General features: G+C 44.8%; 1 protein-coding gene across 1 annotated transcript in view; it reads left to right on the top strand.

Annotated features, from left to right (window-relative positions):
• The window catches only part of CHRNA6 (cholinergic receptor nicotinic alpha 6 subunit), a 28,295-nt gene extending 12,527 nt beyond the window's left edge, over positions 1 to 15,768 (top strand). Inside the window, exons 3-6 of the mRNA XM_006276967.2 lie at positions 1,629 to 1,673; positions 3,062 to 3,171; positions 3,328 to 4,315; positions 13,093 to 15,768. Of these exons, the coding sequence (XP_006277029.1) occupies positions 1,629 to 1,673; positions 3,062 to 3,171; positions 3,328 to 4,315; positions 13,093 to 13,215 (1,266 nt within the window). The 3' untranslated portion in view covers positions 13,216 to 15,768. The remainder of the gene's footprint in view (positions 1 to 1,628; positions 1,674 to 3,061; positions 3,172 to 3,327; positions 4,316 to 13,092) is intronic.
• The last annotated feature ends 3,500 nt before the right edge of the window (positions 15,769 to 19,268 follow it).

The following is a 19,268-nucleotide window of genomic DNA, read 5'->3' on the forward strand; positions in this document are numbered from 1 at the left end:
GCCTCTCCGCCTTCATCCGGGCTACTAGCCCTCCCGAAGTCATTTTCCCCTCTCGGGTGTGGTCCCCCCGGGACCTTCGGCTAACTGGCCCTGGCCCTGGCCCACCTCCAGGCCAGTCGGGACCCCAGGCCCCTGGCTCTTGGGCATCCCTCGCAGTGGGCCCCTGGCCCTTTTGACCCTCTCTGGTCCTGGCCCCAGCATGGGCCAGTCGAGGGTACTATCCCCTTCGGGCTGGGTCTCTAGCCCCTCACTCTCGCTTCGGGCTTATCGCACTACTGCCCCCTTTTTCCCGGGGTCACCGCAGCATCACGCCTGGTAATCATTCACTCTCTCGGGGTCCGCACTCTGGGCCCCTCCACAAACATAGGGTTACCCACCCGGTGGTGGGAGCTAGGGGTTAAGGCACCCCAACCCGCCTTCCACCGGGGTGATAACTGGCCTGGCATTTCTTGGGGGCTCCCGCACCACTGAGAGCCCCACCAGACCACCCACTCCCGGCAGGGTGCAGTTTCAGGTCATGCCCAGGACCAGGAGCCTCCTTACCACCCTTCAGCTCCCTCTTACCTCCGGGTTGTTCTGATGTTCACAGTCACCGGCCCCGGTCCTGAATGGATGGAGGTGTCTACCTGCAGTGTTGACTCACATGCTCCAGACAGGAGTGGGATTTCAGACCCCAACTGTGCTTTGTGTTTCTCATAGTCTAGCTCTTGGCAACTCCAACTGGTGTTAAAGCTTTTCAAATCACCCTTCTGAGATACCTAACCCTCCCCATGCACTGCAAAGAGAGGTTTGATGCTTAATTCTGGTTTTTGGATTCCCTAGGGTCAGAATCACCAATAATATTGGTATCATAGTGCTTTATTATAGGGGCCTGAGTCTTATATTTGGTTTGGTACCTTGTGGGATTTTAAAAAGTAGTTAAATGTCTAAATCCTAATAGCATAGGCATTTCTAAAATACTTCTAGGCACGTATCTGCATCATTAGCCACTCAAATACCTGTAAATACATGGCCCAAAATGCTTACCTTTTACTAAGCATCCAAAGAAAGAGTTTCACTAGGACATTGATAGCAAACAACAGCCTGTGCTCCTCAGGTTCTGCAATCTCTCTGTATACTGTAAGGTTTTGGGGACAGAGGCCACCTTTCTGTTCTGTGTTTTTGCAGGGCCTAGTGCAGGGCCTAGATGTGGTTCATCACTAGGCCCCCAGGTGCTACCATAATACAAATAATGCATAACAAATAAAAAAATAATAAGACCCTAATCTGTCAGACACTGAATTCAGTGCCTTTGCAGTAAGGGGTTGCATTGGTTTGGACAGCATCAGTATAGTGGCCTTTCAGGAATTTTTCTTGCAAGTTCTTATACTGTATAGGTACAGAGTTTCAAGCCTCCTAGCGATGCACATAATAAACACTGGCATAACTTTAAATCCATGATCAGTTCCACTGGCTACAGTAGGACCACATTTGTGCTTAAAGATAGGCATAGCTATTCCCCAGATCAAGGCCCGTATAGTAACAGGACACCCTAGCTTCTGTCTGTATTGGAATAACATATAGCTGTCTGAAGATGCTGAAGTTGATTTGTGGGAAGGTAAACCATGCATCTGTTTATTTATTTTTAGGATGAAGTCAATCAGATTATGGAAACCAATCTGTGGCTGCGACATGTAAGTGACAGCCTTATGCATCAGTATGTGTCTTGCTTCAGCACTGCGCTTTGCACATGTGTGTTAATACAGGAATTGAATGTGAAGAACAAACATCTGTTTGTAACGCTGTCTTCAAGGGCACAGATAAAGAGAAGCAGTAATCTAACCAAGCATACAGTTGAAACCTCATCTAAATTACGTAGCATAATAGCTGAAATTACGTAAAATGTTCTTTCATATTTCCTTTGGGGATTTACTCCTCCAAATGTATTACCATGCATTTCATCTGTTAAATCTCATTTCACTGGGCTTAATCCAAGCATATTGAGGGACAATTTAATATACAGCTCTGCACACATATTGAATAGTTTCATAAAAGCAATTTAAGTATCTGATTTATTCATAAATTGATTATTTTATGTGTCCAGTTCTATGCATAACTGAGTGAGAAAAACTATCAAATTATCAGAATCTATAAGGAGATATGTGTTTGTGCTCCAGTTGCAAACATAGATTGGTATCTTTATATTGGTCATTAACACAGGCAATCCACTGCTATGTAAACCAACACCTACAGTACATAAATAGTTTCATTTCCCCATCTTCACTTAGCCCTCTCTATGTAGACAGCAAAGTCTTTAGGAAGGGGGCATCTCTTGCTATATAGCTGTATTGCTACTCATCTTTGGGCTTACAGGCACTATTGTGATAACAGTGACTGCAGTGCCACAGAAGAATCACTACAGGAGATTCATGTAGGTGAGCATGGTTGTAGATAATGGAGGCAGCATCAAGCTAGAAGAGAGACATTAGTTTAACTCCAGCAATCCTCATGTATTCTTTAGATTGGGGCAGGCAAAATACAGTCTGAGGGCCAGATCCAGCCTGCCAGACCATTCTATCTGGCCCGCACAGCCCCTAAAAATTTAGAAAATTAATATTTATTTGCTCCTGGCTGCCTGTCAAAGATGACAGGAGACAAGGGCAGTAGGACCCAGGGGAAGCCAGCGGCAGGACCCAGCAGCAAGGCATGCCCAGCCCTGCCCCACCAACCAGAAGCCCCTGCCTAGCAGAGGCTTCTAGCCTGGGAACATGGGGCTGTTCCTACTTCCCTGCACCAAAGAGGGATACATGGCCCTCAATAGCTTGCCAAAACTCAGTAAGTGGCCCTCCACCCAAAATAATTGCCTGCCCCTTCTTTAGATCAACTTGCATGGAGCTCTAGGATCACTGGAGGTAAGCTAATGGCTCTTTTCTGGCTTGATGCTTTCATCCCAAAACTCTGTAAGTGCTGAGCCTTCATTTTCTGTACACACAGCACATTTTCCTTTCCACTCTCTAAGAGCAAATTAAAAGACTAGGCTGAAAGAACTGAAAACTCCAGCGATCATTCTTTCTTCCTCTAGATTTGGAATGACTACAAATTGCGATGGGATCCCATGGAATTTGATGGCATTGAATTTGTTCGAGTACCAGCAGATAAAATCTGGAAACCTGACATTGTCTTGTATAATAAGTATGATTTTTTTTGCCTTTCCCATCTTTTGAAAGTTACCTTTTCCATCTTTTGCCTTTCCCATCTTTTGAAAGTTACCTGGTTTCCATAGTCCTTGGAAACTGCTCTTTCGCTTTCATGTTCGTATTGTTCACAATTTCTCCTCTGTATTCCTAGTGCTGTTGGGGATTTTCAAGTGGAAGGAAAAACCAAAGCGCTCCTTCGATATGATGGTATGATCACGTGGACTCCACCAGCTATTTTTAAGAGTTCCTGTCCTATGGATATCACCTTTTTCCCTTTTGATCACCAGAACTGTTCACTGAAATTCGGCTCCTGGACATATGACAAAGCCAAAATTGATCTTGTGATCATTGGCTCCAAAGTAGATATGAATGATTTTTGGGAAAACAGTGAATGGGAAATAGTTGATGCTTCTGGCTATAAACATGATATAAAATATAACTGTTGTGAAGAGATCTATACAGATATAACATACTCCTTCTATATTCGTAGATTACCAATGTTTTACACCATTAATTTGATTATTCCCTGTCTCTTCATTTCATTCCTAACTGTTTTAGTATTTTACCTTCCATCTGACTGTGGCGAAAAGGTGACCCTCTGCATCTCGGTGCTGCTTTCATTGACTGTGTTTTTATTGGTGATCACAGAAACAATTCCATCCACCTCTCTGGTCATTCCGCTGGTTGGAGAATACCTGCTTTTCACCATGATTTTTGTGACACTATCAATTGTTGTCACAGTGTTTGTTCTGAACATCCATTACAGGACTCCCACCACACACACTATGCCCAAATGGGTGAAAACTGTCTTCCTTAACCTGTTGCCCAAACTCCTAATGATGAGGAGACCTCTGGAAGAGCAGAGCAAGGTTGGTTCAAAACAAAATAAGAAGGAACCACCCAGTACACGTGGAAAAATGAAGCACAGCAAATCCAGTGATGCTAAATTATACAAGGAGCAGAGATGCTGCCATTGTGACAAAGTGAACGACCTGGCTATCAGTAAAAAGAGACGAGCAAGCCATCATTCAATGAAGTGGGTAACAGAACATGTGGAGTACTCCCCTGAGATCAAGGATGTCATATGTAATGTTCAGTTCATTGCAGAGAACATGAAGAATCAAAATGAAACAAAAGAGGTAAGGGAGGTGGTCACCCCGTCACCAGCACAGGGACATGCTTTGAACCTGTTCTTCCCTCTGGGTGTGTCTACACGTGCATTTATGATGGCTTAAATTTACTGCACTGTAAACGGGAATAGGCTGACATCTACATGTGCAACAGTTAAAGTGCAGTAATGCTGTGTGTGGACTAACTTGGGACTAAAGTCAGTTCACATACACAGTGTTAACTGTGCAGTAAGGTATTTACATGTGCATTACTGTGCAGTAACTAATTGGGCATATATCACCATGTTTTTCTGTGCAATACAGGTGTGCACATGTAGATGCAAACCCATACTGCACAGTAATTTCAGTTACTACACAGTAAATGTGCAGGTGTAGACCTGTCCAATGGCAAGCAGTTATGTGCACAAGTAGTAACTGTTAAACTAGAGGGCGCTCTTTGTGAAGGGAGATGCTGCTTAAGATTAATCTAAGCCCCCTGGTAGACATTATACCTAAGACACGATTACCCTGTTAATCATGTTATGAAGAGTAACCCAGCCATGTTCAAGAAATTGATGGCCCAACAAAACAAGAAACCAGCCACAAAATTATTCCACAAAATGTGTGTGATATGTTTGTGGCTGGTTTCCATTGCACTTTAAATTGAACATATGGCAACAGTAAACCAGATCTGGTACAAGACCTCAGTGTGGTGCCAGGACTGGGACCAACAATCAGTTGATTGTCAGTCCTGGCCCCAGGACTTCTCTGATTTATTCCAGGTTGTGAGCACCTGGCTTGCCACTTACCAGTGCAGGGGAAGCCCAGGACCATGATCCCAAGCTCTCCCTACATAGGCAAGTAGCAATTACATCATTGGGATCTGATCCCTAATCCCAAAATCATGATTCCTGGCATTAAATGAACAGGTGCCAGGGACCCAAGTATTGGGAGCTGGTTCGTAGCCCTCTAGTGGGCTTCACCATGTTTTGTCACAGGAACCACCAGAAACCAGTCTGAGCAGCCAGAAGTCTCTAAGCAGGCCTGGCTTGTTTATATATGGTTAGCAGACACTTGGCACATCTACACATGCACCCAACTGTGCAGTTGTTACTGTGCAGTCATTTAGTACTTGCTTTAGCTAGTTGTGCGTGTGTAGACGAAACAAGGGGAATATGTGCATGATGCTTTAAAGCGTGTTAAATGCTTTTGCATTGCTTTAATGGTGTTGGTGTTTGCATGCGGTAGCAAATTTGGTGGCGTAATGCACCTTAGATGACTTGGGACGCAGCAAACCAAAACTCCTCCAAGGAGTTTTAGTTTGCTGCCCTACAGCCGCAGAGCGAAGTACCTGGTTCCATGCAGCTCAGGGGCTGTGCAGGAAGCCCTGCAGGCAGCCTGGCAGCAGCCTGGGAAGGCAGGCTCCACCCAAGCCTCCCTGCCTACCTGAGCTGTGCGGGTGTCTGGTGCTTCCCTCTGTGGCTGCAGTGCCCCCTGGAACCGCGTGAGCCAGGTGCCTGCAGGTGGGTGCCGCCTGGGGGGGTGCCACTGCCGCGGAGGAATGCACCAGGTCCCCCCCACCCCCTGCAGCCCAGGGACCACTCCACCAGCCAGCAGTTTGCCTTCCCTTCCCACCGCCACAGAGGCAGGTAAGTGTGTATGTGCACGACACGGGGGTTTAAAGGGCCCTAAATCGAAGCGGTGTTATTAAAAATGCACTGCTTCAATTTAGGGCCCCCATTTTGTCTACACATGCCTGAAGGCACTGGGCTGTAGCTATGGGCATGTAGTTTCATTTATCAGTTCTGCCATAGATTTTCCATGTGACCTTGGGCAAGTCACTTAGTCTGAGCTCTAGTTCCTCATGGGGACAGTGTCTGTCATGTTTTCTTAGACTGCTGACTCTTCACTGCAGAGATTTTCTCTCATTAGGTGTTAGTGTTGTGTTCAGCACAATCTGGCTCTTGCTGAGCCACTACAGGGGATCATGAGAGTCCCTCAGCATGATACATTGTAGAAAACAATAGTACCAATGAGGAACCTGAGCCATCTACCCATACAGGAGAAGGGGAGCTTGAGTTCCCATTTCAGAACAGTATTTCAGATTTTTTTTTAGATGATTTGTTTTGATCTTCAGCCAGAAACTGAAAACTTTCTCATTTGGAGGTGTTCTGATTTTCAACAAAAAGACTAGGTTTTCCATGAAAAGCAGATCCCTTTTGCAACAAAAATAATTTTATTGGAAAACAATTTTTGATGAAAAACCAGTTTGACAGAATATTTTCAAACAGTCCTAGTAACCCTAGTAACGGATCTTTGTGTCCTACTGGTACCTAACCTGAGTGAAAGGTTTATGAGCCTGGTATGGTTTCTAGCAAAAGTATTTAGCTGTTTGTCTCACACAGGACTAAATCTGACTATTACTACTGCAGGACAGAGATTCAAATCCCACTGACTACCCTGAGAGCAGTGCTAATTTCATTAGTATCTATAATATGCAGTGGGATCCATAGATGGCCAACATTGTATATGGAATGTAATTATTATTAAGAAATAATAAATATAGATAACTCAGTACAAGTTTCCCTTCTGCTCCTTCTGCTCAAGGTCACATGCCTCCTACAGTGGCATAGCCCAGAAACTTTGTACTGCAGAACCAGTAAACAATAATAAAATATTAATACTTAGCCTAAGAAAGGATATGCATTATCCAGCACTCAGCTCTGACTGCCTGGGCTAGAAATTCACTCTGGGATTAATCATAAAGTATCCTACTTGAGTTGACAAGCTGAAGGACTTATTTAATGCTCAGGCATTTTGCTGGACTTCCACACCCTGCTGAGTTTTGCCTAGGCAGACAGAGCCAATGGATACAGAAGTTGAGTGGAAAGGAGAAAGAGAGCTGAGGAAGTTCTTTTCTTTGTAGATTGAAATGAATTAAGCAGCACTATGGTTAACCTTGAGAAGAATATTTTCAGTCACTGACAAGCTGAATACAAATATTCCCTTCAGAACAAAAAGCTCTGTACAAAGGCTTAGTCCAGGGTATGTTTGAGACTTTTCTTTTTATTTCCTATTACTTGTCAAATTGCAGAGGCTGGCAACATATGTTTTATTTACATAAAAATTTAAAAAATAGATCATTAAATTTCAGGGGTGGAGGTAACTAGAAAAAGCAAAGTTTTTTAAACTGAGACTCAGCATTTGAACGAATAGGTTTGTGTGTCCAAAGTAATACATATTCCAGATGACCAAAGAGAGCTGTCACCCAAAATGATGTTCTGAACATGCACTTTGGACATCTCAGAAATCAGGGGCTGGATACTTACGTGGTCAGTGCAGCTCCTTGGAATTCAGTGCAGCCTCATTGCTTTACACCAGCTGAAAAGCTGGCCCCTCATGTTTGCAAAGAAGATACATGTGAGGCCAAAATGTGGCTTTAAAAGAACTGGGTCTAAGATGTACAGGGCTTCTGAACAGGCCTGGATTCAGGAATAGGCCCTATAGGCAGAGCTGTGCAAACCACTGATTTTTGCAGTTCACCAGCTGAACAGATAGACATACAGACAGATAGATGGATGGACGCAGAAGCCAATTATGGATTTTTAAAAGGAGGGTGTGGGAGCAGCGACCAGAGCTACAGGGGTTGCTACACCCTCTCACTCCCAGTCTCCTCCCCACTCCTCATCAGGGGGGTCAGACCATGCCACAGCAAGAGCAGCCAGGGACTTCCTAAATTCTAAAACTGGTGAGATTTCCCCACCCTTCCCACCCTGCTTAGAGACACATCTCCTCCCCTCCCATCTCCCCCACCCCACCTGTCTCTGTCCCTGTGGGCCTGTCTCTGTCCCTGCCCACACTGTCCAAGGGATGAGAGCCGCTCAAGAGCTGCTCCAGCCAAGCTACACAGGAGCTAGGCTCAGCTCAAAGCAAAAGCAGGGGCAGTGGTAGCAGGCAGGCAGGTTCCCCCTCCCTGTGCCTGTACCAGACTGGCTGAGAACACCTGGGGGGACCAGGCAGGAGGGGCAACCCTCCTGCCTGCCACCACCGCTTTCACTATCCCAGGTTAAGCCTGGCCCCTGGGGCAGCCCAGGCTGGAGAAGCTCTGGAGCTCCCCTCACCCAGGTACAGTGGGGACAGCAGCAGCCACAGGCAGGGGAGAGAAGGGGAGGCAAGGAGCTGAGTGGGGTGAGGATGTGCTTTTGAGCATGGAGTGGAAGGGAGGGGAGGGATTCTTATCTTCTTCAGGACTTAAAGAAGTCCCTGGCTGCTGCTACCTTCTTCATGGTCAGTAAGGGGGGTGCACTGCACTCCTCTGGGTCCACCCCTGGAGAAACAGATATATGAAAATTCCTGGGGAAAATGAAAAAAAAAATGTTTGGAGTTGTTTGAAGTATTTATTTCATCCTGAAATGAAATGCTTCCTTTTGTTTTCAGTTTTAAAAAATATATTTTAATAGCATTGAAGTAACTTCAGTGGAAAGTGCCATTTCAGATTGAAGAAGCAAAGCCTTCCATTTATAAATTAAAGCTACAGCATTTGGGAATTTTTATCCCCAGGGTTTGGTATTTGGTTTTGACTTGACTAAAGCTATTTGCTGCTAGTGACACTAATTCATGAAAAGTTTTTTATCAAACAAAAACTGAATTTTTCAGTAAAAATAGGTTTTATCTGAAAATTTCCCCCAGCTCTAACTGCAGGGTTATGCCTACTGGCCTAGCTAGTAGAGCCACATGAGGAGACCAGAATCTGAGCTGCCATGTTATATAATGTGCCTTTTAACCCCTATTAAAGCAAAAGAAAATGACTGAAATATGGCCAAGCTTTTCTGATGCCAGCCTGAGGCTCCAGACAGCTTGAAATGCCAGTTGCAAGGGGTGTGAACTGCTTTGAGAAGTGTGAACTACCCTATTCATTCACCTTAATTCTGAAAGCTACTGCCCTCCAAAGAAGAAACTGGACACTGATATGAGGATAGGGCCATAGGGTGTATGTAGATGGAATGGGGGCCCTAAATTGAAGTGGTGGGTTTTTAAAAACATCACTTCAATTTAGAGCCCTTTAAACCCCCGTGTCATGCACACAAACACACACTTACCTGCCTCTCCGGTGGCGGGGAGGGCAGAGCGAGCTGCCAGCAGGTAGAGCGGTCCCTGGGCTGGTGGGGCGGAGGGACACTGGTGCTTCCCTCTGCGGCAGCAGTGGGGCCCCCGACAGGTGGCACCCGCCCACAGGCACCAGCTTGGGCAGTCCTGAGGGGCACTGCAGCCACAGAAGGAAGCACCAGGCCCCCGTGCAGCTCAGGCAGGCAGGCAGGCTCCAAGGGGGGGGAAAAATAAGGATCAGGCTCACCACTTTTTTTTTTTCTTGCGTGGAGGCTGCTGCTAGGGTGCCTGCACGGGCTTTCTGCAGAGCCCCTGAGCTGCACAGAGCCTGATGCTTTGCTCCACGGCTGTAGGGCAGCAATCTGCACCCCACGTCATTTAAGGTGCATTACACCACTGAATTTGCTACAATGGCTGGAATTACAGGGCAATACGCCACCGCATGCAAACACCAACACCAATAAAGTGGTGCAAAAGCATTTAACATGCTTTAAAGTGTTGTGCACACATGCCCCTCATTTACACACTGCCATAAACACCAAGTCTGACTCGGGGCCTGCCTGGTCAGGGTGCAGCAAGAACCCCATTCTCCACCAGAGCAACTTTAAGCCACACTAATACATTGAATCACACAGCTCCATGAAACAGAGCTGGTGTTCTGTGTGAGAGCCAGTTCATTGGCTCACCAAGCTAAGGTGGGTTTGGAGCCACTTGGGATCCTGGGAGCAGCATGAATCCACCCCTGAGAAGGTACAGACATAACCTAATAGCCCTTCATAAGTCCCTACCAGTGGCTGTTGTTTTGGTTCCCTTTGCAGGGCTTCTAAAACTAGTTTATATAGCACTCTTTGTCCAGAGTTATTAGCAGCACTTTGTTAACCAGGCCTTTGTCAATCATAGGAAGAAAGGGCTAAAAGTAACTTCAAAAGGTCATCTAGTCCAGCCTCCTGCTCAAGGTAGGATCATGTCTGACTAAACCATCCCAGCCAAGTGTCTGTTTAATTCGATTTTGAATATTTCCAGGGATGGGGATTCTACAACCTCTCTGGGTAGTTTGTTCCACTGCTTGACCATCCTCATAGTTAAAACATTCTTCCTAATCACCAACATAAGTTTCCTTTCCTGCAGCTTGAGGCCATTGCCCCTAGTCCTGTCCCCTCTTACCACAAAGAAAAGCCCATCTTCATCCTCTCTATAATCACCCTTCAAGTATTTTCTATGATTCTATGGTTCTATTTGAAGACTGCTATCAGATTCATAGATTCATAGATCCATAGAAGCAGGGTCAGAGGGGACCTGAGCAGATCACCTAATCCGACCCCCTGCCCTGGGCAGGAATGAATACAGGGCTCATACAACCCCTACTAAGTTTAAGCTCCAATGACCCCAGCTAGGTAGTTATCAAGCCTCCTTTTAAAGACCCCTCAGGTAGATCCCTGCTTAGTCTTCTCTTCTCCAGATTAGTGATCCTAGTTCGTTCAGCCTTTTCTCGTAAATCTTGCCTCCCAAGCCTTTAATCATTTTTGTTGCTCTCTGCTGGACTCTTTCCAATCAGTCCACATCTTTCTTGAAATCTGGGGTCCAAAACTGGACATAATATTCCAGATGAGGTGTCACAAATGCTGTATAGAGTGGAAAAAACAACTTCCCTTGATTTGCAAGTGACAACCCAGTATGCTGTTGGCTTTGTTTGCAAAACAGCACACCGTTGGCTTATTTCGCTTTATGGTCTATTGTAACCCCCAGGTCCTATGCTGCAGTACTGCAGCCTAGCCAATCATTCCCTAGGCTCTATTTGTGTATGCACCTACTTTGTCCCACATGCAGGACTTTGCAATTCTTCTTAGTTAATTTCATCTGATTGATTGTGGACCATTTCTCCACTCTGTTCAGATCACTCTGGATCCTAGGCCTACTCTCCACAGTGTTTGTAACTCCACCCAATTGGGTGTCTTCTGCAAATTTGCTAAGTATGCAGTCAATCCTATCATCCAAATCATTAATGAAGATATTAAACAATACTGGACTCAGGACAGACCCTTGGGGAATTCCACTGGATACCTCTTCCCAGCTACACAGAGTCATTGATGACAAGTTATTGAACATGATGATCCTTCCAGATATGTATTTATCTTACAAACCTTTGGAAATACAGTGCCAATGGAAACCAGAATTTTTCACCTGTAGATTTTGCTTCTATTTGAAATTTAGGGGGGAGGGGTGTTATAATTTTTATCCTAGAAAAAACATTGAACCCACCCTTGCAGATATCAGAATGCTACTTCCTGCTCATTTTCAGCCTGCAGAAGAGTCCACTAGACAGCAAAAACCAGAGCCAAAAAAACAGCAGTGTGTGTTGAATTTGAGACAAAAGTTTAAAACATTTAGGCATCCTGGCCCGTGCCAGTAAAGGGAAGGAGAAATGAAAGAGTAAATCCTGTTAGAGGGACATCATCAACTTATTTCTGCCTAAATCTAAGTGCACATTATAGTACTAGGAACTATTTAATTGATTCTCAGATGATCTGGAGGTTAGTTTGATTCACCTAAAAGCTTACCTGTAGTTTATATTTACTTCCTGGCCCAGGAAAGTTGGCTGGAAATCTTGCAGAAACAGCGTCTTTCACAGGGCTTCCAGTATACAATTAATTACTTCCTTTCCTTAAAGTGAGTGCCCTTGTCCACCTGCTTTACTTGTGGCAAGTTAAAGGGTGTTTTTGATGCTTCAGGCCTTCTGTTGGTAGTTGTGTATGAAAAGAGTTCTTGAAGTTTTTAAGTAGATTAGACAAATACTTGTCTAGAATGGTTTAAATGGGGATGATCCTGCCTCAAGCAGGAAATTGGACAAATGATTGATGTCCCTTCCAGTCCTACTTTTCTATAATTCTATGTTCAGCTGATAAGCTGCCCTAAAAAGCCATGAAGTCAAAACAGGCTGGAATGGCAATGTAATATAATGCAATATGCTTGGATTAGGTCTGGTAGAAATGTTTGTAAGTATTACTAATTCTGAAGTTTTCCTTCTCTGGAAGTGGTTTAGTGCAGTATTTCAAAGGGCAGGAACTCCCTGGGAAACAAGTGCATATCTCTGGGTTGTGTTGAGAGTACTCAGTTCAGGATTCAGGAGAGTGCATAACCAAGCATGTAGTTGCTATGCTCAGTCAGTGCCCTTCTACACCACATAGATTAGGTCCTTCACTAGAGAAATCAATGGAGTAAATCTGGAATTATACAGTGGCATGTGTACTGTCTCTTGTGTCACCTTCTGAGCCAAATTCAGCTTTCATGTTCATATGCATAAATCTAAAATAACTAACCCTGGTGAACCTCCAGGTAGAATTTCTCTTTGCTCAAGTCTGGCATAGTCCTGTTATTGGAAGTGCGTATATGTGTTCCCAGGAGAAGCTTCATGCTTGGGCTGAATTGGGAACTCTTGGCCAGGGTTTTTCAGAAGTGATAAGTGATTTGGGGGGTTTGGTGTGACATACTTCAGCAGAGCCTGATTTTTCACAAAGCATCAGACTCAGACCCCAGGATAAGTCTTAAACTGGGCATCCAAAATCACTTGCCACTTTTGAAAAAAAAAATATCTGGGTATAATCCAGTTTGCTGAGTTCACCCTGTTCATAGGATTTCTTTCTATCATGAGATAATATTAATCCAGCATTTATTAAATATGATTTATCCTTTTTTTATTGCAGGTGGAAGATGACTGGAAGTATGTGGCTATGGTGATAGACAGGGTCTTCCTTTGGGTATTTATCATTCTCTGCGTGTCTGGGACAGTAGGATTATTTCTACAGCCAATAATAGGAGACACATAACTTCTACAGTGCTGCTTTGCTTTCCTTTTGTCTTATTCCAGTTTCTTCTTATGGAGTTCCCCATCTGTCCTGTTTTCTTCTTCCCTTACATTCACCCTATTCTGCAGAGCTGAGGTTACTGTGATGTCCTCTCTGGAAAAGAAAACAGGATAAAGCTGCCTTTGCCATCCAACAAGGTTTGTTTTTCAAGGGATGGTGGCCAGTAGAGGGGTAGAGGAAGCACTTCACCCCTTTGGGGACCAAAGTGGCATCTCTAGCAATGCCTACTACTTATTTAGGGGGAGGGTTTTCAAGAGTCACTGAAGTCAATAGTAAATGACTACACAACTGCATCAGCAGAGCTAGGTCAAAGTGAGTTTTTCTCCTTGCCTTCAGTGGGGACAAAGTCAGGCCAATACTGACCACTCTTGAACATCCCCCCACCCTAACATCCTTGGAATAGCTTAGGGATTTTTTCTTCTAGGTTTAGCTCACCCTGAACTTCTGGTGTGTTTATTTTCCTGTACCTTTTGCTGTGTAATATTCTTCAGTGCAGAGCTTGGATCGTGTACTCAGTCATACAGAACACATGGATGTTAGTTTTTGCTGTGTTGTTCTAGCACGTCCATCAACGTAATTGAAAAATGAAAACCTGTAACATTTTGGAAGAGGTTAGAAAACGCAAAACTTCCCACCCCCAGCAAAGTGCATACTCCAATGAAAGCTTTAATTCAGCCCAAAAAAAGCCCTTGAACATGTGCTTTGCTTTAGTTCTAAGCATATGTCTCATTGAAGATAATGGGCCTAAGTATCTGCTTAAGGCACCAGCCCTGCAGAGATGTAGATGCTTTCCTACTTTCACTGCACAGAAGCTCATTGACTCCAGGGCGACTGATCACAGGGCAAACCAGCAACATGTGAATAAAGAGTAAATCCAGAAGGGGCTTTAGCGCCCAAGTGCCAGTTCAGATGCCAAAGTTCAATATTAGGTGCCACTAAGACCCTCAGCCTCCAACCCCCATCCCTTGATGCTGCCAGATGCCCAAAGTCCTTAAGACTCTAAGATTCTGCTTTGTAGCATAGGCAAAGCCACCAGCTCCTTATTCCACTGAGCTGCTCAGAGCCCTGGCCCATGCCCAGACCCCTGCAGGATTCTCCAAGGAGATGATTCCCCATTTATCCAACCTGCAGAGCCTGATCTCACAGGCATTCTCAGAACATATCCACAGGATGGGGCCCCATGCAGAAGACAGCTGATGATGGCATTTTTGGGGCAGGGGGTTTTCCACCAACAGATCAGTGAATAAGGTTGGGAAGGAGAGCCTGTTTCAGATTGTTACCCATATCCCAGGAGAGCATAGGTAGCAAGTTGTTGAAAGGGTGTCAAAGATACAGCCCACAGGGGCTGGGAATTCAGGGGCAGGGCCTGCTGCCAAATTTTTAGCTATGAAGCCCCACTGGGGTTGTATGTTGGTGTTGGGGAAGAAAGGAACAGTCCACAGCACCATGCACCCTGCTGCTGCTGGGTCTAGATCTGGCCCATGAGGTGGGTGAGTTTGACATGTTTGGGCTGATGAATCTAAAGCAGGGGCAGGGTTAGGTCTCTCTCTCTCTCTCTCTCTCTCTCTTTCTCAATCTCTCTGTTTCATGAAATAGAGCTGGTACAGTCAGCCCCTCTCAAGGTGTGAACCTTGATCAAAAATAGGTGCCATTTGCCAGACCGGAGTTAAGCACCTAAATACCTCCAAGCAGTTGATTTTAGGCAGCACTCCTGTCATTGTCCTTCCCTACAGGCCAGCTTCAGTGGCTCTTCACTCTGCATGCAGCTTCTGTTCCTGACTGCCCCTGTGAGATATCTGGGTACCTAACTTGGGAGCTGAGGGTTATAGTGGGCAGCCAGATATCTCTGAGTTGGGTGCTGCAGTAACTAAGGCCCTATCTGGTTTGAACCCTGTGTTTTGCCCACAAGTCAGCCACAGGGGATTTCTTTATGCCAGGTGCTTTATCCCAAGGGACATGCCTGGGTATAGTCTTACTAGCTTGGCTCTGAGGACTCTATCCTGCCTTCTTTGCTAACAGACAAGATGCCCTTTGGAGTCAATGGCCATTTTTAACCTGAATATGCAGTGGAAGATCAGGACCTAAATACATATAACTCAAACCCTGTCCCATACAGAAAGACAAGACATAAGGACACAGGTGTGGGGGCAGTGCTGTGGTTTTGATGTCTACTACATGTTCTGGACTTCCTGCTTTCCTGAACCAACACCATCTCCTATGAAAAAAGGCCCAGTTTTTGTTTTTGGTATTATAATAGAGCAAAGACTTAAGAACTAGAGTTACTTAAAACTTTAGTAAACTGATGATTTAAAATGAGTATGGAAAAGAAGAAAGGCTTGATAAGTACCAGGGAACATTCTGTTAAGAAGAGAATATTCCTCAATGCAGTATTTAAAGTGTATAGTACGACATGATATATATATAAAAGTAGTGTAACTAGTGCTCTCTTTAATAGAGTTGAATGCTGCACAACCACAATGACTGTTATACAGGTGTCTGATCAAGCATTGCTAAATAAAGACTCTGGAATGCACTGTCTCGAAGAATTCATGGTTTATTTATTTTCTTCCAAGCCAACTACTGCAGTATGTCAAATGATTTAATTTCTCATTTGTAGAGGAGTGAATGGGGAGTGGGTGCGGGCAGGGGAGGAGGCTGCATTCTGGTTCTAAAAGGGTTATACTTGCATGGGTAGCATCCGCTCTCTGTTATTTGCTGCTGTTATTCACAAGCAAAGGGCAAACAGCTGTGGAAAGAACTGTGATTGATGGTGTGTACCAATAGAATCCAGGGCAGTGGGGCTAACAACCCAGAAGCAACAGGATGCTTTCTTTAGTAAAAATGCTACTGCTGTAATGGTGTCAAAGTGATGAGATCCAGCAGTTTATCCTTCACCCAGTTTACAGTTCCCACTCTTCCCAAGAACTCTGCTTCTCACTGCAAACTCAGGGTGCCCAGCAGCTGGCAATCCAGCTTTCTTGACTTCTGGCTCAGGTGAAAGGCTCAAGTAGGTTCATATCTGAAAGCGCCAGTAGGCAGACCTTACCCAACAGTCTCCTGAGCAGTGGTGATACATAAGGGGTGCACAGAGGTGCATGTGCACCCCCTGAGAGCTCTGATGCACCCCCTAGCCACTTCTGGGAGCACTGCAGCCGCTTCCTGGTTGGTGAGTTTTGCCACGGGGGGGCCCCCCTCCCTCCCTAGTCAGGAAGATTGGCCACAGGGGGACCCCCCCACCCCTGGTCACTGATTGGTCAGTGGGGGGCATGTGCCCCCAGACTAAGGTGGCACCAGTCACCCATGCTCCTGAGCAACATCATTCAAGTGCTGAAGCAGTTTCTAGAGCAAGCTGCATTTTACCTGGGCTTACACAGTGGCCTGACAGAGCACATACCAAGCACAAGTGTTCTAAATGTCTCCCTTCATTGACTCCAGTGTGACATCAGCTAAACTCATTATTGTGTCCTGTGCCCTGGCAACTGCAGCATCAGCAGCAAAAATGCTGTTCTCTCAGCAATATAATTAAATCACAGCATCAAATACTAATTTGTTCAAAGACAGTGCTTCAGGGGCTAATTCTTACCAAATCTATCTCACTTTATATCTTCTCTCATGCTCCCAAATATTAACTGAAGCCTCCTGAATTATTAAAGAAGCTCATGGCATTTGTTTACTTTTGATTTAATGCTACATGTTGCCCTCTCAGTGGCTCTTCCTACAGCAGCAAGTTCATGAAAACCAGTGCTTGTTAGTAGTGTTTGAATTTCAAAGATTTGAAATGAGGCATTTATAAAATTTTCTCTCCCATTTTATAGATCAGTTGGTTGAAAGTGTTTGAATTTTGAAAAAGTAAGAAAAAAAAGATATAAATTAAATTTTGTATTAGATCTATTCTGAAGATGCTTAGTATGGTCTGTGGAAACTACAATGCATCTTTCTGCACGATCAGTTGCATTATATGGGTGGAATTAGCAATGAAAAATGCTCTTTTCTTGGTTAACTTTATAGACTGCTCATTTAAAACCTTTCCTTTGTGTGGCTTTAGCCAGAGATTCTTTTAAGAGGCAGCTGTAGCCAAAGTATGGACAGCAAAAATGCAGTCCTAAATATTGGTTTGAGATGTAGTTAAAAAAATGCACTGGTAGCTTATCTGTCTTGTATATGTAGAATTGGATCAATTAATCCATTAACAGTCACCAAGTTAACTGAGACTGGCAATTGCCCAGGAACTTTTGATTGCATAAAAAAAGCAATATGAAAATGATTGTGCGGGCTTTACATGAAGGATGAGCATCAACCAGAGGTAATAGGGCAGAAGAAGTAATGATTTTGCATATCTTCACTATGTGAGGCATTCTAGACTTTCCTGGTTGTCTAAGAGAGTATTTTTGGATGTTTACCAAGCATGTTTGGCACTTACACACCCAAGGGAATTCTATTCCTGGATTAGTAGCCCTGCACACCTGGATGACTAGGCTGGACTACATAGTTGCTCCAATGGAACATGTGCAATAATGGCCATCTGCAAGTCCTTTGTGGATGTGATGTGGACTCAGATACCTGAGAATGGAGTCAACCAGATGCCATGACTACTAGACTTAGCCTTTGGAGAAGAAAAGGTGTGTGTGTGTTCCCATTTCTTCTCTGTAGCTCCATGACTAAAACACTCACCTGGGATGCTGGAGTCCCTAGCCTTCCCTTACCCAGAGGAAGTTTGAACAAAAGCTCCTTTTGTTTCCTAGCACAGTACTCTAAGCATCCTAGCACAAGTCAGGCATTACTCACTGCCTCCTCCGGCACTCCTTTGGAAGCAGAGTCACTGATGTAATCCTTCAAAAAAAGGATGGAAAGCAGTGAAGAAGCAAGGGCCCCAGCTAAAACCCAGGGCTCCCTTTCTTCCAGACTAATTACCACTTCACTGAGTCACAAACCCTCTGGCTTGCTCCCTTCCTCCTGGGCCCCCAGACCCTCCTTTCACACTTTCCCAAGTGGCCAGCTTCCAAAGGCATGCTGGAGAAAGGACTGGTTAATGGCTGACCTGTGATGTGGTAATTAGGGTGCTTTTCTGGGAAGTCAGACAAACCCTACATTCAAACCCCTCTGGCTGAGGGGAGGCCCAGGGCTTACAGCTTTCCAGGGGAATGCCCTAGCCACTGAGCTACCTAGAAGAAAGATGGGAGGTCTCATTTGCTTGATTGCTGCCAGTCTAGATATGTCTGTAGTCATGTATATGTGTACAGCTATGTATCCAGAAACAGTTCCTCTGGATGCATAAATGCCAAAAATATCCTATAGACATCCAAAACTAGACACTTAGACACCCTATGTGCCCAGTTCTGTGATATTCTGAGTTCCCAAAACTCCCATCAAATTGAGGAGTGCTAAAGAAAGCTCTTGGGAAGTAGCTATCACTTTACAAGGATAGGCCTCGCAATCAGGGCATCCGTGTAAACTAGTACTGAAAGGAAAACCAATTCGGACAGTGTTAGATATGGAAGCTGCATCAGATATGGCCTAACATAGCACCTTAGAGTCAAGACACCAAGGATGGGTGGCAGATAAGACTGAAAGTCCAATCAACTTCCCTTGCAACATGGCAATGTTGTACTGAAGCATTCACAGGAGAGACGGTGACTGTACTGGTACAAAGGACACAAAGGTCAAAACTCTAACACTAGACAGCTGAATTGCCACTATCTATGGGGAAGAGGGAACACCTACAGCAGACTATGGCTTGAAAAGCATTGCAGGAACTGGCTATACTATCACATAACACGAGCTGGATGAGATAGGAGTGCACTGGTGCACAAGCAGGTGTCTGTTCCCACAGGGGAACTAAGGGATGTGAAACACGTTTGTTGGGCAAGCAGCTGAAATTTTACAAAGTGAGGTTGGTCCTACTTGCCATCAGCATACCTGAAGCTTCTAGTCAGGACTGTATTCTGTCATTTGTAACAAGGGGGTCACCCCACTGGAGCAGTGTTAAACCTGACATCAAACAAACAGGCATCAAG

This window comes from Alligator mississippiensis, chromosome 3 (assembly GCF_030867095.1).
Source record: "Alligator mississippiensis isolate rAllMis1 chromosome 3, rAllMis1, whole genome shotgun sequence".
Lineage (NCBI taxonomy): Eukaryota > Metazoa > Chordata > Crocodylia > Alligatoridae > Alligator > Alligator mississippiensis.